Source organism: Bos javanicus, chromosome 15 (assembly GCF_032452875.1).
Source record: "Bos javanicus breed banteng chromosome 15, ARS-OSU_banteng_1.0, whole genome shotgun sequence".
Taxonomy (NCBI): Eukaryota; Metazoa; Chordata; class Mammalia; order Artiodactyla; family Bovidae; genus Bos; species Bos javanicus.
Genome location: NC_083882.1, coordinates 77,433,038 through 77,451,411, shown reverse-complemented (window position 1 = coordinate 77,451,411; position 18,374 = coordinate 77,433,038). Strand labels below are relative to the sequence as shown.

At 51.8% G+C, this 18,374-nt stretch overlaps 1 protein-coding gene across 50 annotated transcripts in view; it reads right to left on the bottom strand.

The window, feature by feature from the left end:
* Window positions 1-200: 200 nt before the first annotated feature.
* The window catches only part of MADD (MAP kinase activating death domain), a 40,563-nt gene continuing 22,389 nt past the window's right edge, over window positions 201-18,374 (bottom strand). For 20 of the 50 annotated variants that reach the window (XM_061381365.1, XM_061381367.1, XM_061381368.1 and 17 more), the window contains 12 exons: window positions 15,638-15,746; window positions 15,292-15,354; window positions 14,932-15,052; window positions 14,724-14,829; window positions 13,920-14,030; window positions 11,423-11,530; window positions 5,702-5,866; window positions 5,391-5,463; window positions 5,146-5,252; window positions 3,138-3,207; window positions 1,433-1,479; window positions 201-1,116 (listed from right to left, as the gene is read on the bottom strand). In XM_061381365.1, the coding sequence (XP_061237349.1) occupies window positions 1,012-1,116; window positions 1,433-1,479; window positions 3,138-3,207; window positions 5,146-5,252; window positions 5,391-5,463; window positions 5,702-5,866; window positions 11,423-11,530; window positions 13,920-14,030; window positions 14,724-14,829; window positions 14,932-15,052; window positions 15,292-15,354; window positions 15,638-15,746 (1,185 nt within the window). In that variant the 3' untranslated portion in view covers window positions 201-1,011. The other 30 variants (XM_061381392.1, XM_061381393.1, XM_061381408.1 and 27 more) reach the window with 4 other exon arrangements.

The window sequence follows — 18,374 nt, the reverse complement described above, 5'->3', positions numbered from 1 at the left end:
TGGCGGCTCCCTCTAGTGGCCCACTCGAGCACAGCCACCCTGGGACCGCCCCTTGGAGCGGGTGGCGGGGCAAGGTGGGGCGGGCACAGCCTCACCTCCCCAACTGCCTCTGGCGGAGGTGCCTTTGTGGAGTCCAGGGCTGGCCCTCCTCGCACAGGGCTGAGGGGCCTCACTGAATGCACGGCAGCCAGGAACCCACGGGGAGTTCAGGACGTTTATTTCACATTCACACCTCTGTACACCTTCTATAAATAGTGTGGAGCCGAAATATTTACAGTCCCCTGCTGCCCACTCCCAGGCTCGCCTGCCCTCACACACGAGTGGGGTCCGAAATGGCCTTTCCCCTCCCCACCCCACCCAGCTCCGGGCGGGGCAGCCCACGCCCCTGGGAGTCTCCTACCGAGGCGGGCAGGCCGCAGGGAACTCGCCACTCAGCAGCGAAGGGGGTCGGCGCAGACCGCTGCGGGGGGAGGCTGTGGGAGCAGCCGCCAGGCAGGCCTGTGCCCGCGGGCAGCAGCTTCGGCCTGGGAACTGCCCGAGGAGCATGGCGGGCCCCGCTGGCTCTGCCGCCCCTGACCCCTCCCATGTTCACCCACCCCTCGCCGGGGGCGGGGACGAGCCTGCTGGGTCACAGGGAGGAGAGGCCAGGTCTGCCCTGAAGACCCACGATGTCACGGACGAGAACTACAACGGACAGCTCAACAGCACGCAGCAGGGGCTCGCACCGCGGCCTCGTGCGATCTCGGGAGCCACTGGCCCGAGACGCACACGCGTGTGCACGCACACACACACACACACTCACCCTTGAGCCCCGAGGGGACAGCAGGCTGGTCTTCTGGGGGAGGGGAGGGAAAGGCGGGAGAGACTAGCTCAGCCCCGTGGACATGCTGAGACACACACACACTGAGAGCCGTCTGAGCTGCGGCGAGAGGCCGGCAGAGGACACGCCATTGGCGCGCTCGGCAGCATCGTGCCAGGGCAGCAGCGAGGGGCAGCCTTTGGCCCTCCCCATCAGCTAGAGACGGGCCGGGGCGGGGTCCTGAGGTCCTCCTCACTGCTGCGGACCGCAGCCACGTACGAGAAGAGACACAACACGGAGTAGCAGATCTCGTGGGCCTGGGGGCAGAGAACCAGCCAGGTCAGCGCAGGGGACGCAGGCCCCGCCATCCTCACTCGTGGACGGCTGCCAAGTGGGAGACTCCAGGCCTCCAGCCGAAGAGCCCCCGCGAGGCCAGAGCGGGCTGCAGGAGGGGAGGCGGGCGCCTCTGCCGGGCCAAAGGCCTGCTCCACTCCAGCGGCACCTCTGGCCTCCAGACCACACTCGCCTTAACCACTCGCCATCGCCCGCGCCCTGCGAGGCCCGCCCCCCTCCTGCCGGAGTCGCCCTGGGAGCCCTCTGCAGACCGGCTGGCGGGGCTGGCGGCACACTCACCATCGGTGTCTTGTACTTGTGGCTCACCACTTCTTTAATTTCAGGAACTACAACCGGACGGGCAAGAGACAAAACAAGAGAGTTCAACACTTCAGAGCAATGACGCCACGCTCCCCCAGGCGGCGGCGCCCGGCACAGGGTCCCCTTCCCCTCTGGGCCTCACCCAGCCCCTGCGAGGGGACACCGGCCCAGACGCCCTGAGGTCCGCAATGGCCCCTGGCTCTACAGCTGCGGCTCGACCCTGCTGGCCGCCACTCCAGTCCTGGCCCCCAAGGACCACGGCAGGTGCGCCCAGCTTTCGGCCAGAAGAAGAGCAGTTTCTAGCCTGTGCCTCGCCTTGCTGGGACCCCCGAGCGCTCAGCCCCCTGCCCAGCCCCACCCTCCGGTCAAGGCAGCAGATGCCCTGTGCTCCCAGCCCAGACACGGAGGCTCCTGAGGCGGGATGAAGCGGGGGCGGGACACTAAACCCACCAGACTCGGGAGTTTCCTTCCCTGATGGCAGGAGAGGCCCAGGCCTGCCCGTGTGAGGGAGAGCGTCAGAGGGCCCTGGAGCAGACACACCGAGCAGAAGAGACAGGCGAGGACGGCACCCGGGGGAAGTGACAGGGAGCGTCAGGCAAGATACACACAGGTCCACGGCCCAGGGGCCAAGACTGAGACCCCTGGCCCCAGCCCTGCGGGGCTGCTGCGCGGCCAGAGCAGGGAAGCGGGTCTCCGGGCCTCAGCCCCATCCCAGCCCCGAGACCAGAAGTGGGGGGCATCATGCCCCAGAGGGCCCCTCCTCCTCCTGACCCTGGGAGGGGAGTTTGGGGCCCAGGGTTAACAGGGAGTAAATACACTCGTCCAAGGTAGAACAAGGAGCCCAGGTCCTTCTCCTGAGCCAGAGGACCCCCCCCCGCCCCCCGAAACATCTCTCTGGCAGAAGAGAGGAAGGCGTACAGAACCGGTGAGCCAGCGCAGGTGGAGGACGTGGGGAAGGAAGAGGGTGGAGGGAAGGTTAGGGAAGGTTGGCGATGGGAGCAGCTGGCCTGGGCGAAGGGAGCCCGCCCACCCAGGCCCGAGGTGGCGGGCAGGGCCTGGGGAGGCAGCGCGGCGAGGTCACTTTACCTGCTGGAGAACGAAGGTTTTCATAGCAGCGATGAGGGGCACAAAAGAATGAAGCACAAACACAGCAGGAACTCAAAGCCCCAGGGTGAGAACCCAGATGCTGCTCAGCCCTGGGTGTGGGGGTGAGCCTGGCTCCCGGCTCCCTAGGCCTGCCTGCGCCCCTGCGCGCCTTCCTCTGGCTTGGAGGCTGCACGGACCCTGGCGTGGCCCCGGGGCAGTTGGACGAGGCACTGGGCTGCTAGAGGGACTGAGGCGGCTACGTGAGCACAGCTGAGCGGGGGCGCGGCTGGGCCGCTCTGCCCCCAGGACTTTCTGACTTCCGCCTGGCCAGGCCCAGCCAGGGGAGGCGTGCTGGTTGGAGGAGCCCCCTGAGCACCAGCAGAGCTCTGGGCCGGCGTTAAGCCGCTGCTCTGGGGCCTGTTCCCTGGCAGCACTGGCTAGCTTTCCTGCCTCCCTTCTCTCATCCTCCCTACGCTCCTGCTCCTCCTGACCTCTCTGCAGAGGCGCTTCTTCTCTGTCTCTAGTCCCTCCTCTGGAGCTCCGAGGTTTGAGTTACTGCCATGTGAGTCCAGACCTAAGAGCAAAATAGTGTAATTACCAAATTCCTCCAGGACAAAGACGCCTCGGACTGTATTGCACTTTTTAATGTGATTCAGCTCTATGAAAACCTGCAAGAGAGGGAGGGAGGGAGCGGTAAGGCCCAGAGGCTCCCCCTCCACCCGCAGAGCCCCCTCTCCCAGCTGTAGCCCCGTGCCCACACCGGAAACCTATGTCCCAAAGGGAGGGCACCAGAACCCACACACACACAGCTCAAAAGCGCCAAGAAGCAAAGACAGCAGAAAGGGCAGTACCTTCCGCTCCTGGCCGGAGGAGAAAGCATGGGAGAGAAAGGAAGGTGTTAGTTTCAACGGTCAAAGCCAACCCCGAGGCCCCTCTGCCGGCCTGGGCTGCCTGCCCGCACCCTCTGCCCAGGGCAGCGCTGGCAGGACCCGGCACCCCGGGGCCCCCGCCCCGGCCCCTCAGCGCTCTACCCCGCCATGCGTCCTCCTCCGGCGCAGAGGGCTGGCACGCACAAAGCTCTCCTCACACTGTCCTGGGGGAGGTGGGGGCATCTTCTGTGAGACAGGATCCAGGTTCTCCCCGGAGTGCGTGGTGCTGGCAGTGACAGCTACCACTCGGGAGAGCCTACTGGGAGTCTGCGCACACTGTCTGTCTGTCTGTCCTCGTGTCTCCGGGGTGGGGCATCCGCACAGGTGTGGTATCACCCATGTTGCACAGATGAGGCTACTGAGGGTCAGGAAGGTTTTTCCTGAGGATAACAGCTGGCATCTGAATCTGAGTACATCCTGACTCCAAAGGCCACGCTTTCCCCCCTTCAGCAGAGTCCCACCAGGGGACCACCGCGTCGTCCACTCCAGCTGACTGTCAGGAGGTGGAAGATGGGCCCCGAGGCCAGGATCTCAAAGTGAGTCAGGGTCTGACCTCCTGGGGCAAAGCCGTAATCCACAGACCGGCCTGTACACACCGTGTAACGCTTAGACAGGAGGTCGGTCTGGGGCGGGGGCGGACCAAGGGGAGGACGGGGGTCATTCACTGAGACCTGTTCTTCGGAAGGTGAGGCTCTGGGGGAGGCCGCAACCCTCAAGTGCAGTCCGAAGCCTGGTCCCCAAGAACTGCTGGCGCCTTCATGGTCCAGAAAACCGCTTAAGTAAACCCTCTGCGGGTGGAGCCTCGCGTCTCGAGTATACTATTTAATGCACTACTCTGACGATAGTAAACGTGCTTCTGCACGTACCCTGCCGGGAAACCGGGGGGCTGCTCCCCAGCACACCGAGCTGCCCTGAGGGGGTCCTGAAAGAAGAATTAAAATGGAAGCGGGGAGGGAGCCCCCGAGGCCAGGTGTTCACTGCACACTCGGGTCTGGCTCAGAGCCTCGGGAGGGTGAGGGAAGGCACTTGTGTGAAGAGCCAGGACTGGGAACGGACCTGGGATGACGCGCGGGCCTCAGAAAGGAATTAGCTTAAGGAGCGTCCACTGAGAGAAAACGTAATGCTGTGTTAGAAGATCAAGAGGAGAAACGGTCAGGTCCTACGGTGGGACCACAGGGAGGGCAAGATGGATCCCGAAGTGCTCCCCGTTGGGGTCGCGGGCCGGCGGGCGGGGGAGTGGGGTCTGCGGAGCAGGGGACGGAGTGGGGCGCTCAGAGGAAGGAAGAGAACAGGAAGGAGGATCAGCAGGTTGGAAAGGCGAATTCACACACACACTCTGCGCACACAAGAGGACCAGCTGGCCTAGACTCACAGCGAAACCACAAGCAAAAGCACACCCTGGAGCAAGAGAAGGGCCGGGCAGACGCTCCCACTCACACTGAGCTGAGTCTACGGGCGGGCGCGGCCCCCTCTCCCCGCCCCCTGCAACGGCTCCCTGCCGCGGCTTCGCGGGTGGGGGCAGCCAGTGTCCCTGCGCCCTCCCTTCGGATTGCCCTCTGGCCCAGCTGCCCCGATGCACTCACTAGCCCCGGAGGCCTGGCTCCCATTCGCGGGGGAACCTGGACACGACGCCTGCAGCGCCGGGGCTGGAAGCCTCAGGCTGCCACTCTAACCCACCTGGTTGTGCATGAACTTGAGGTTGATCCCTTCGAGGGTGACCTGCAGCAAGCCCCCCTCGCCAGTCTTCATGTCCTGCACGGGGAACTCGCCACCCAATTCCGGCCCTGCGGCAAGGAAGGGGCGTTATCAGCTAACGGAGGGGGCGAGTCCCGAGGCCCGTGACCTCCGCGGGGCTCTCCGGGCGGATGAACACCAATGAAAGTCAACGGAAGGCATGGGCTCCGGGGCCGCCCCCTCCTCACCCGGCTTGATGCTCTGCTGGCGGGCGGCGGCGCGCTCCATGCTGTCCTTCACGCAGTAGTACAGCTCCCGACACTGTGGCACAGGGGGCGGCCGGCCGGTCAGACCAGGCCCCCGGGCGCCCCACCCCTCTGTCCCTGAACCCTGGACCTTGGAGGCAGCTTTATGTGGCCCACGCCACAGCCAGAGGCATGTGGATGGTGGTGGGGGAGGCCAGCGTGGCTCCCTTAAGGGTCCCTTCCCCGCAGGGAACTCCAGGTGTGGCCCTCATCGCCTGCCCCGCCCCGGACACATGGAGCTCACGGGTAGGTACCTTCTTAGTATAGAACTTGTTGAGCTGGGTCTCGGAGCCATTTCTGCGCCACAAGCACAGCACCTTGGTCTTGGGGCAGTAGGTCATGTTGATGAGTTTCTCGTACCACCAGCGCTCGTACACCGTCCCGATGTTACTGCGCAGCACCACGCAGTCGTCACACACCTGCGGGGCGGTCGGCAGCCCTGGTCTCCTGGGTCTCTTCCTCCCCGGGCCACGCCGTGGGCCGCCCCGCCCCCGGGACAGATGTACCGGGTGCTAGGAGCATCCCCCAGGTCAGGGTTCTCACCCGACACTTAGCCTAACTTGGCAGAGACGCAGACCCTGAACGGCTGGGCACGCGTCCACCGGAAGGGTTGCTGGCAAGGGGAGAGGCCAATGAGAGGAACTCGTGGGCCCGGAAGGAGGCCCGCACCTCACCTCAGGGTCGACTGCCTCTCACACGTTCTGGAGATAAGTGCGGAGGCCATCTCCCGCCTCTACCTTTCAATCTTAGGAATCATCTCTTTAGTGATGGGGCACAAAGGCAGGGGACTGGGGCAGACTTAACCCAGGAGGAAAAAAAAGCGACATGAACACATTTCCTAATCTTGGCTCAACTCCAGTTCTGCATAGATTCTTCTCAAAAATTAATTACACCAGTGACACATGGACACTGCTTAATGCAATAATAAAAAACTATCCAGCACAGGATGGTATAAATTAAAAGGCCAAGTTCTCCTCCACAGGCCACAGTTCTCCTCCTCCTCTTTCTTGCTCAACGTTCTCCCACAGGCCAATGAATATGTCCATCTGCCTTCAGTTATGGAGGAGGCAGTTCAGCACCATGGGTAAGAACACTGGTCTAAGATCTGACTGCCTGGGTTTACATTCCGGCTATCACCTTACGTAGCTGTGTCACCTTAAGCAAGTTAATCCGTGTCTGTATGTCCTCATGTATAAGATGGGGACAGCTATAACTTCATGGAGTTACTGTGAAGATTAAGTAAGTTAATGTGCATAAAATTCTCAGAATAAAGCCAGGCACATAGAAAGTACCCAAGAGTCAGCTGCTATACCAATGATACAACTGTGATGTAGGAAACAGAATAATAATTCTGACGACCATACTGATGGTCCTCAAACCTTCCTGCATAGGAGACTTGTCTTCCTGAGTCCTGACCTTGCTCTGTGTTGGTGTCACACTGACAGCACCTCAAACTCATCCTGGACTCCACATCTCTTGGGCAGCTCCTCCCTCTAAGCTCCTTGAGTAACTGGCATTTCTGTCCCCCCAGCTGCCTGAGCCAGGAATGAAGGTGTGATGTGAGACCCCACCATTCTGCCCCAAACACCCCAGGACACTCTTCCCCTCCCCTACTCCAGCCATTAAGTTCTAACTCTTCTTCAAGTCTTAAGCGCAAAGATCACTTCTGGGCATCACCCGCAACGCCCAGGCCCTCTGCTGTGTATCCTCATGACATCTGCCCCCCAGAAATCTCTCATAATGCTCATTATCCTTTAGGACACTGGGTGTTTAATTACCTGACTTTCCCAATGGCTTATCAACCCTATAAGGGCAACAGAGACCTACCTCCCTGATTCACTACTGCAACCCCAAAGCCAGCAAAGCCAGCAGAGTGCCTGGCTGTAATGTGTGCTCCCTAAAAACTGGGTGAAAGAATAAGGAACACACGACTATCAGTTTAATCTACCTACATAAGACTTTACTGGAGTTCAAAAGCCCAAGGAAGAAAAGGGCCAGAGTAGCTGAGTGGGAATTTAGAAACTTGAATTCTACTGTAGCTGAACTCTGTGCTTCTCTCGATCTGAAAGATGGAGAGAACTACTCTGCTTTGCATAACCCTTTAAGAACATCATGTAGGGCCTTCCCTGGTGGTAGAGTGGATAAAAAGCCGCCTGCCAATGCAGGGGACATGGGTTCGAGCCCTGGTCCGGGAAGATTCCACATGCCTCGGAGCAACTAAGCCCGTGCGCCTAGAGCCTGTGCTCTGCGACAAAAGAGAAGCCACTGCCATGAGGAGCAGCCCTCGCTCGCTGCAACTAGAGCGAGGCCATACAGAAACAAAGACCCAGAGCAGCCGAAAACAACTGATTTTAAAAGAACGGCGGGGAAAAGACACTGAGAAGAACACACAATTTCTAGGCTAGAGACACAAAGGTAGCGACGTGTCACACTCGTCAGTGCTGGGGGAGGGGTAACTGGTGTAGTCTTTGGGATGGCAATGGCAAAATCTATCAAACTGTAAACGTACCCAGTGGACACCTGTGTCTGTATGGCTGTGCCCCTCTGCTGTCCACCCAAAACTACCACAACATCATTAACTGGTTGCACTCCAGTGCAAAATGAAAAGCTTTTAAAAAGTTGTAAATGTATGTAAGCTTGATCCAGAAATGTCTTTTTTTTTAATTAATTTTTATTGGCGTATAGTCGCTTTACTAATGCTGTGTTAGTTTCTGCTGTACAGCAAAGTCAATCATCTGTAGGTATAGATCTACCCCCTCTTTCTTGGATTTCCTTCCCATTTAGATCACCGCAAGCATTGAGTTCCCTGTGTTACACAGTAGGCTCTCCTTAGTCATCTATCTTATACATAGTTTGACCCAGAAATTTCACACCAAGAATCTATCCTATAGAAATTCTCATGTGACTGTGCGAAGATTTATGTTCAAGGATAACCAGTTAATCCTTGTTAAAAAAAAAAAAGAAAAAGTGGGAGGGACTAGTTAAATACATCATGGCACATCCAGAGAAAACCTAAGGGTTGAGCCTCCATTTAAAAAAGACAGACTTCTATAATATGGAGACATACTATCGATATATCTATGATACATTAAGTGAAAAAAGTCAAATTATATAATAATATTTGTAATCTGGTATCACTTTTAGAAACACTGAAATAAAATTCCATATAGTAAGCTGTATTCAAACAAATACGCATTTTTTTTTTAATCTGAAGGGATTCACACCAAATTCTCTAACAGTGGTTACCTCTGAGACATGGCATTGGCAGGAAGTGAAAGAAAATTTTTACTTTTTACTTAATTCACTTCTACATGGTTTGAAACGTTTCCAGCATATACTCTTACTTTTGTAATTAAGATAAAAGGCAATAAAGGTGATTTTTAAAAAGTCTTTGCAAATTGTTATCCAGCTGATCACACAGCCAGCAGCCTGTGCTGAGAACGGTTAACTCCGATAGCCTCACAGTAGCCAGGCGCTGACAGAGTGAGCGCGGTACCCATGCTTTGCAGTACAAGGCGGAGCATCTATGAGTTGACAGACCCACCCCAAGCTCCACCGCCCTTGTCTGAGGCTCCTTGTACAGTGGTGGGAGTGGGTCCTACACGTCAGAGAATCCTCTTTAGAAATTTACTCTGCTGCAGGTGTCTGAAGTAGCCCTCAGCTCCAACAGGCACTCAGACAAATTCTATCACTTCAAGGGGACATGAACACAACAGCCTTCTGAGCTGCATCACATGTAAGTTTCTGCTGCAGAGCAGACACCCCACCAATGTTTGCTAGATTACCTCTTCAAAAAGCTGTGACTGTGAAAATCAAATTTGACTGAACCAAAAGGCAACAGGGTGTTAGCTAATCTCACTGCTTTACAGAGGAGCTTTACTTGGCCCCTAAAAGTACTGAGAAAGAATCTTAGCCATTTTAGAATTAAAAACACAGAAATGAAGAAAACGTGGCCAACTTCCTTCATAATACTGGATTAAGAAAGGATTTTTATAGCTATGACTTAAAATCCAGAAGCCAGAAAATAAACGACTAATTAATTCAACTACAAAAAAAGTTAAAAAAAATTCTGCACGACAAAAAATACCATAAATCAGAAAACTAATGCAGAGCAGAGGCCAGATTCCCACGTGTGAACCCTCTGACCACAAGCAGAGAGCTGACCATACGAGGCGACCACCTAGTCTTCTGAAATACTGAAACCAAAACTGAACAAACCTCCAGACTGAACCGCTAGTGTATACAAACACAAGTGACAGAGGAACAGGTTACACAACACTAAGGAGATGCAATCAGCAAAAAACCTAAAAGGTAAGATGGCCCCTCCACAGGCCTATGCTTTCCAACAAAATAAACAGCAACATGGAAGAGAAACTGGATGTTAAGAGATACTTTAGAGTCACAGCAACCAAAACAATAAATGCATTTTCTCTTTGACCCAGCTATCCCACTTCCGGGAACTCTTAGATGAAGCTTCCTTTCACGCATGAAATGAAGCAGGCACAGCATCACCCAGAGTCACACTACTAACAATATAAAAACCTGGGCGAAAACCAAGGGTGTATATATGCTGACTGGCGAAATAAAGTGCGGTCTAGTCACATGGTGGAACACCACACGGCTGTAAAAAGAATGAGAACATTGTTTTTCTACTGATACGGAAGATCTCCAGGATATGTTTAAGGAAAAAAAGAAAAAGGTTCAGATCAGCAGATATGAAGTGCTACCTTTATGTCTGTGGTGTTGGAGAAGACTCTTGAGAGTCCCTTGGACTGCAAGGAGATCCAACCAGTCCATCCTAAAGGAGATCAATCCTGAGTGTTCATTGGAACGACTGATATTGAAGCTGAAACTCCAATACTCTAGCCACCTGATGCGAAGAGCTTACTCACTGGAAAAGACCCTTTTGCTGGGAAAGATTGAAGGTGGGAGGAGAAGGAGACGACAGAGGATGAGATGATTGGATGGCATCACCGACTCAATGGACGTGAGTTTGGGTAAACTCTGGGAGTTGGTGATGGACAGGGAGGCCTGGCGTGCTGCAGTCCATGGGGTCGCAAAGAGTCAGACACGACTGAGCTAGTGAACTGAACTGAACCTTTATGTAAGAGTAGGAAAATAAGAATTTATGTTTATATTTTATTGTGTTTGCGTAGAAAACCACTGGAGGACATAAAGTGGTTATAAATAAAAGTGGTTGCCTACGAGAGGAAGGGGTGAGGTGGTTGGAAAACCGAGTGGAAGGGGATAAGAATGAGACAAGACTTGCCAGTGTATACCATTTCATGTTGTTCTGACTTATGGACAATGTGACCGTATCATCTACTCAATTATATGTAAAAGACAAGACAGGGAATCGTCTATTACATTACTTATTTGCATAAGAGCCTGACAATTAATCCATCTAGTCAAGGCTATGGTTTTTCCAGTAGTCATGTATGGATGTTAAGAGTTGGACTATAAAGAAAGCTGAATGCTGAAGAATTGATGCTTTTGAACTGTGGTGTTGGAGAAGACTTTTGAGAATCCCTTGGACTGCAAGGAGATCCAACCAGTCCATCCTAAAGGAGATCAGTCCTGGGTGTTCATTGGAAGGACTGATGTTGAAGCTGAAACTCCAATCCTTTGGCCACCTGATGCGAAGAACTGACTCACTGGAAAAGACCCTGATGCTGGGAAAGATTGAAGGTGGGAGGAAAAGGGGACGACAGAGGATGAGATGATTGGATGGCATCACTGACTCAGTGGACATGGATTTGAGTTAACTCCGGGAGTTGGTGATGGACAGGGAAGCCTGGCATGCTGTAGTTCATGGGGTCGCAGAGTCGGACACGACTGAGCGACTGAACTGAACTGAAAATTAATGATAAATGGACCATGAAAATGAATAAGTGGGGAAAAATATTCTGGCATCCGTTCTAGGAGTTTCTTGTGACTTTCAAATGTCCCTCTGGGCATGAACCAGCAGCACCTACCTCCATGAAAAAGATATCTCCATTCGTGTCTGTCCCTGCATGTACCACAAATGTCTGCTTCTTCATGTGCCGGCTGCCACTGGACCGGATGGAGAGATCGCGTCCATTCTGAGGAAAGAGAGATCCTTCAGCAGTCTGGGCCCAGAATCCCCCATTCAGCAATTCAATTCCTATCGGTCTCCTCAGAGAAGCGCCATCTGCTGGCCACTGGCCACCATGGACGTGTTCACAAACTTCTTGGTCTCAGGATTCTTCTAACATTATTGATGACCCCCAAGAGCTTATGTTTTTGTGAGTTAAATTTATAGATATTTACCATATTAGAAATTATCATTGACAAAAGTTTTAAGTTTTTATTAATTCATTTAATGTGTTAGTCGCACAGTCGTGTCCAACTCTTCGTGACCCCCACAGATTGCACAGGCTGCCAGGCTCCTCTGTCCATGGAATTCTCCAGGCAAGAATACTGGAGTGGATAGGCATTCCCTTCTCCAGGGGATCTTCCCCAACCCCAGGGATTGAACCTGGGTCTCTCACATTGCAGGCAGATTCTTTACCTGAGCCATCAGGGAAACCCAATTCATTTAAAAGGAATTAGTAATTCATTAATAAGGTGGTGCAAGTGGTAAAGAATATGCCCGCCAATGCAGAAGACACAAGGGATGCGGGTTTGATCCCTGGGTCGGGAAGATCTCCTGGAGGAGGAAATAGGCAACCCACTCCAGTATTCTTGCCTAGGAAATCTCATGGACAGAGGCCTGGGCTACTGTCCATGGGGTCGCAAAGAGCTGGACACGACTGAGCGACTAGGTACAAGAGTGCAACAATAAATCCACTGCATGGTAACATACATAACATATACTTTTCAAATAACTGTATCTCTCAGAACAAAAAAAAGTGAAGAACAGCATTATTTTGCATTTTTGCAAGTTTCATTAATGTTTGGCTTATTAAAAAATAGTTGCATTCTCATATCTGCTTCTACATTCAATCCATTGTGACATGTTGCTTTGGCAGAGGTATATTAAAGACAACCTGACTTCAAAGATATCTATCTGGAAAAGGGAGGAGTATTCTACCAGGCTTTCCATATGTATATGTATATTCTTCTCTGATGCTGTACCAGAACCTCAAGTAGTTTCTTAAGCTTAGTTGCAATGTGGGATCTGAAAACACATCAGTGAACACTTTGTACTTTGCTACAGTGCAATCCATTTGTCTGCTTGACACTTGGAGTTACACTTGGAGTGGTTAGTTGAATTTTCAACACCACACATTGAGCATCTGGAAAATACTGGTTTTTCAAGTTATGAAGCTCTTTCAAGTGCTGACACATTTCATGACATAATATAAAAAAAATCACATTCATTAATTCCATCACCAATCTTACTAGAAAAGTCTTTAAAATACTGGGAAGCTTTGAGCACAAAAGTCTGCTGAGAAAAATAAATAAATAAATAAATAAATAAAGTCTGCTGAGTACCCAAGTCCAAACAATGATAGTTTGTTAGTCATTCTTTCAAGTGAAAATGATGTCCCATAAACAAAGCTGCCAGTTCACCGTGCAGCTAAAATTGTCACAAACTGCTTTTCCTCCAAATGATCATTGCATTTTGGTTTGCGGCAGAAATGCTCTATGTGTATTTCTCATTTTGCCACACAGAATATTAGGAAGATGTATCATCAATGGTCAGATTTAAGAAAACTGATGATTTTAACTGCTTCATCGAGGACACTCGCAAGTCAACTGGCTTTTCATTTTCTTCCTAACCGAGAGAGTACAGAGGTGGGGCCGCCAGCATGCTTTGGTGCCACTGTCTACACTGCATTAAGGCACCAGCGGTTTTTACCCACTACTGCTTCTGAACCATTAGTGTGCATGTCAACCCAGTGAAAAAGGAAATAACATCTCAGTATTGTCAAGAAAATAGGATTCACCTTGTGGATCCACAAGGGTCCACAGACCACACAGATGCTGAAAAGGCTGCACTGGGACGGTTTCAGTGCAGAGACTCCTATCACAGAACAGAAGGGCAAACGCCTCATCTAGAGGCCAAGCCCTATGTTCAGAACTGCTGCTGCTGCTGCTGCTGCTAAGTCACTTCAGTCGTGTCCGACTCTGTGCAACCCTATAGACGGCAGCTCACCAGGCTCCCCCGTCCCTGGGATTCTCCAGACAAGAACACTGGAGTGGGTTGCCATTTCCTTCTCCAATGCATGAAAGTGAAAAGAGAAAGTGAAGTTGCTCAGTCGTGTCCGACTCTTAGCGACCCCATGGACTGTAGCCCACCAGGCTCCTCCATCCATGGGATTTTCCAGGCAAGAGTACTGGAGGGGGTGCCATTGCCTTCTCCGATGTTCAGAACTAGGAATTCTGAAAACATCTGAGCCAAGAAATGAGCTACAGGGAAGCCTCTCCGTTAGGCCTCAGGGCCCACGCCTAGGCAGCTGACCAGTGCGATGGAAGGAGCCTGAAGAATGGCTGAGACGTGCTCACCAGGTTGGCCAGCTGGTCAAGGACTTCATTGATTTGCTGACTGTACACAAGCCCAATATGGGACTTTCCCATCAGGCGCCTCACCTTCTTCCGGATGTCATTCTTATTTACCTGGAAAGCCAAAACAGAACCTCAATAACCAAGAGTGACTGCAGGGTATTCTCTCCACTGGATCAACTCATGTCTTCACATTAAGAGAGGCCGGGAGAACAGGCGGAGGAAAAACTCAGGAACTCATTCTCAAAACAACTCTCTTCTACCCACCAGGTCCTTTCAGAACAGGACTCTTCTACTTGGGAACACAGTTCTCTCCCACTGCTATAAAAACCAAATATAACCAAGTCAAACTAGAATCTGCCATTCACTGCTTTTCCAATGAGTAGTGCTTTTTACATCCACGGGAAAGTCAATATGATGAAGGACTAGTGCTGAAAAGTAAATTCTGAGCATCCTTTCTAAGGTTTCAGAATCTACTACTTGAAAAAACATTCTTTCCACTGAATCCTCTGGGGAGTTCGACAGGCATCCTAAAAATATTCAGCAAAGGAAGCCCACTTAAAATTCAAAAGAAACAAACAGCACACCGTCATCCCTCACCTTTACAGCACTCCCCAGCTGTACAGCAGCCTGGCTGCTTCAGGGCAGGGGATAAATGAGCTGCAGAGAGGCCTCGGACCTTCAGTGAGGAAGAGGGCCCTAGCAGGACGCCCTGACTGCTTCTCGACTGCCCCAGGATCCAGGCAACAGGAACAAGCCTTGTCCTCAGCATTGGCAGTAGCTGGATGTAAGCAGAACTGACACTACCTTCATCAGCAGCATGTACGAGATGAGGTTGTGCAAGAGTGTGGCCAGCAGACGGTCTTCATCGTCCTCCAGGCGCTTCCGGTCGTGTTCTCCCAGGGACAGGTACCTGAACGGGAGACCAGGACACGTCAGCCCCCAGGTGGGAGGATGCAGAGTTAACGGGGAAGGGGCCAAATTTGCCTTTTCCAAGGGTTTATAGACCTCACACCTGTCTATCATTTCCTGGGGACCCTGGTCCATGCCCATTCCTTCTCTCTCCAACATCACGGCATCTAAGAACGCGTCTTCCCAGAACTGCATTTGGTCCCATAAAGTAGAACGCTCTTTGCCTGTGTGGAAGAGAGGGTTTCTTAGTGGCTTATATAACATATAAAGAAGGCGGCTGCCAAACTAAGATAAAGAGTAACTTCCAGCAAAGAAGGGAGTCTTTACAAATTCCAGAGCAAAGGAAACATCAGACTCGCCACCCCAGATGCAGCATTCCTGCCACCAGCCCCGGCTGCCTCCAAGTGAGGCCCAGCCCCTCCCGAGGAGGAGGGATGAACAGCACACACAGAAGGGTGGTTACTTATAGAAAAGGTCTCCATAGCAGCGTCCTCTAACTGGTCCCACATCGATCCTTTGTCCCTTCCTGCCAGTTTGTGAGCAGGAAGGACCATGGTAGCAAGGAAGTAAAAGAAGACAGAAAGATAGAGACTGTTGATTAATACTGGACTTCAGTCTCTCCTAGCGTTCTCCCACTGCCTTCCTCTCTCCAGACCCAGACAGTCGCCGGCTTCAGATATAAAAATGCCCTTTCATGTCCGCACTGAGATCAGCCAACGGCCACGCAGCTACTTGTCCGGTGCCACCCTCTTCCCTGGCTGAAGCCTGCTTCCTTCCTGTGCAAGAGGCCTTCTCGGTCTGTTTCTCACCTAGGAGTCCCTCGTAGAGGTAGACTCGCTGGCTGACGTCTTCAGAAAAGCGAACTGGGCTGCCCACCAGCTTCTCCTTCACACTTGGCTTCAAGCTATGGGCTTTACCCTAGACAGAAGAGACAACAGGTCAGCTGCCAAAGCACCAAGGGACAGGCACAAAGGAAACCAAGCAGCTTATAAAAGAGGCTCACACACTGGCCACCATCATTAGCCACATGTATTCCAGTAGCCCTGCCTTTGCCACTCTGCTCACTTCAAACAGAAGTCACTCTGGGACTTCCCTGGTGGTCCAGTGGTTAAGAATCCACTTGCCAATGCAGGGGACACGGGTCTGATCCCTGGTCTGGGTAGAATCCACATGCCACGGGGCAACTAAGCCCGTGCTCCCTAAAGCCCATGCACTGCAACTAGAGAAAAAGCCTTCACTCAGCAAAGACCCAGCACAGCCAAAAATAAATAAAAGAAACTTTTTTAAAAAAGAAGTCAATCTGATAAAACTGCTTTCGGTTACTGCCTCCCGAAACAGGTAATCGACCTTTCATTTTTACTTATTTTTACCTCCTTTCGTTTCTATAAGACTCTTTGCTCTTAAAAATTAGACAAATTCTCTGTAGCAGCGTAACACAGTGAAAGAACACTGGGTTTAAACTGAGAATGACCAAGAATCAGATTCCTGCCTCTTGCTAGCTATGTGATCTTTGGTACAAAACTTTTTAGCTTATAGAACAGTCTTATGGACTCTGTTGGAGAGGGAGAGGGTGGGAAGATTTGGGAGAATGGCATTGAAACATGTATAATATCATGTATGAAACGAGTTGCCAGTCCAGGTTAGATGCACGATACTGGATGCTTGGGGCTGGTGCACTGGGACAACCCAGAGGGATGGTATGGGGAGGGAGGAGGGAGGAGGGTTCAGGATGGGGAACACGGATATACCTGTGGTGGAGTCATTTCAATATTTGGCAAAACTAATACAATATTGTAAAGTTTAAAAATAAAAAAATAAAAAAAAAACTTTTTAGCTTCTCAGACTCATTTTCTTCATCTGTAAAAGGAAGGTCATAATACCCACTCAACAAGACTATTCCAGGGATAAAATGAGAAAAGACATATAAATCACTCAGTGTCTGGCACACGTGCGTGCACTAAGTTGCTTCAGTTGTGTCCAGGCTCCTCTGTCCATGGGATTCTCTAGGCAAGAACACTGGAGTGGTTGCCACGCCCTCCTCCAGGGGACTCTTTCCAACTCCCACGTCTCATACGCCTCCTGCACCGACAGGCAGGCTCTTTACCCCTGGCACATGGCTGGTGTTTGACAAATGTTAATGTTTTCTGTCTTACCATCTCTTAGAAATATCTTCCCACATAAAAACAGCACTTTATCTGCCATTTGCACAACATTAGGCTTTCTGTTCATTTGGGAAAGATTTTTAGCTGGGGAAGGGGTAGCTCTCACACCCATTTCACAACACGTGAGGCAGCATAAGCAGAGAAGCCACTGATCAGAGGCTCCTGGGCAATAAATACCTGATGAGTGTGTCCAAACGCCAGCTGCCTGGTTCACAGCCAAAGACTTCGTTCAGGGAACCGTATTAACTTAATATAATGCCATTTCTTGCCAAAGCAGCCTATTTTTTTGAGCCAAGAAATTTAGGTAACTGCTCTCGGCAACTCAACCGCAGGAAGCGCCCTCGCCCAGAAGCACAGGACAAGTAAGAATCTGTCCCGGGAAGGTGCCAGGAAAGGGAGGCCACAGCTGAGCGGCTTCTTGCAAGACAGCTACGGCACAGCATGTACCTCAGCTTCCAGAACAGAAGCACACTAGAAGGATTTAAGATGCTCTTAATTAAAAGGGTCTGTTTAGACTCAGGGCAAGTTACAGTGCATGAGTTTGAATGGCTCTGGTGCCTACCCCTACCCCCCACTCTGGGATATCACTGGCTCTGTCAGAAGCAGGGCTACACAAGGCCCTGGGGTGGGAGTGATCGCCAGGGCTGCATGATTTATTTCATTTAAACTTCCTCTCCCATTCTCCCCACAGACCAAAGATGAGGACCTCTGAGCTCAGGCGGAGAACACCCATCCTGAGCTCTGCCTAACCAAGTGGCGAGAGTGTCAGAACCCTTAACGCTGCCTGAGGATGCCTGTATACACTGCAGGGCAGTGTGTCTACAGACAGGGACTAAAAAGAACCCATTTAATTCCTACTGATCACTGGCTTACTGTATAACCTAGGGCAAGATCTTTTTTTTCCCCCTAAGGCTTTGTTTCCCTCACCTATCAGAAGAGATCAGTCATAGCAACATACAGAACTGCAAACTTGTTGAGAAGGGGAATCATGCCTTGTCACCCCTGATTCTTTCTTACAGAATCTGGCATTTAGTCAATCACTTAATAGACATTTATTCACAAAGGAAAGCTTCGAATAACCGTTAGGAACACACTAAAATGAAATGCTATTTTAAGGTGCTACATAAACAAAGCAGTGACCAGAATGAAAACAGGCTGACTGGGACAGAATGAGAGCTGCAGCTGCCCTGACACGGCCACAAAGGCATCACGTTGTTTATTTTAAGCGCAGGGGTTATTGCCACATAGGAGTCGAAGCCCTTATGTGACTGGGCAGGAAGCCTAACTCATCAATGATTCAGGAGAAGGTTCTGAAAGTCCTAGAGCGTGGCACTGGATGACTCTGCAAAGAGCTAATTTAAGAAACATTTTCCTGAGGGTCAGA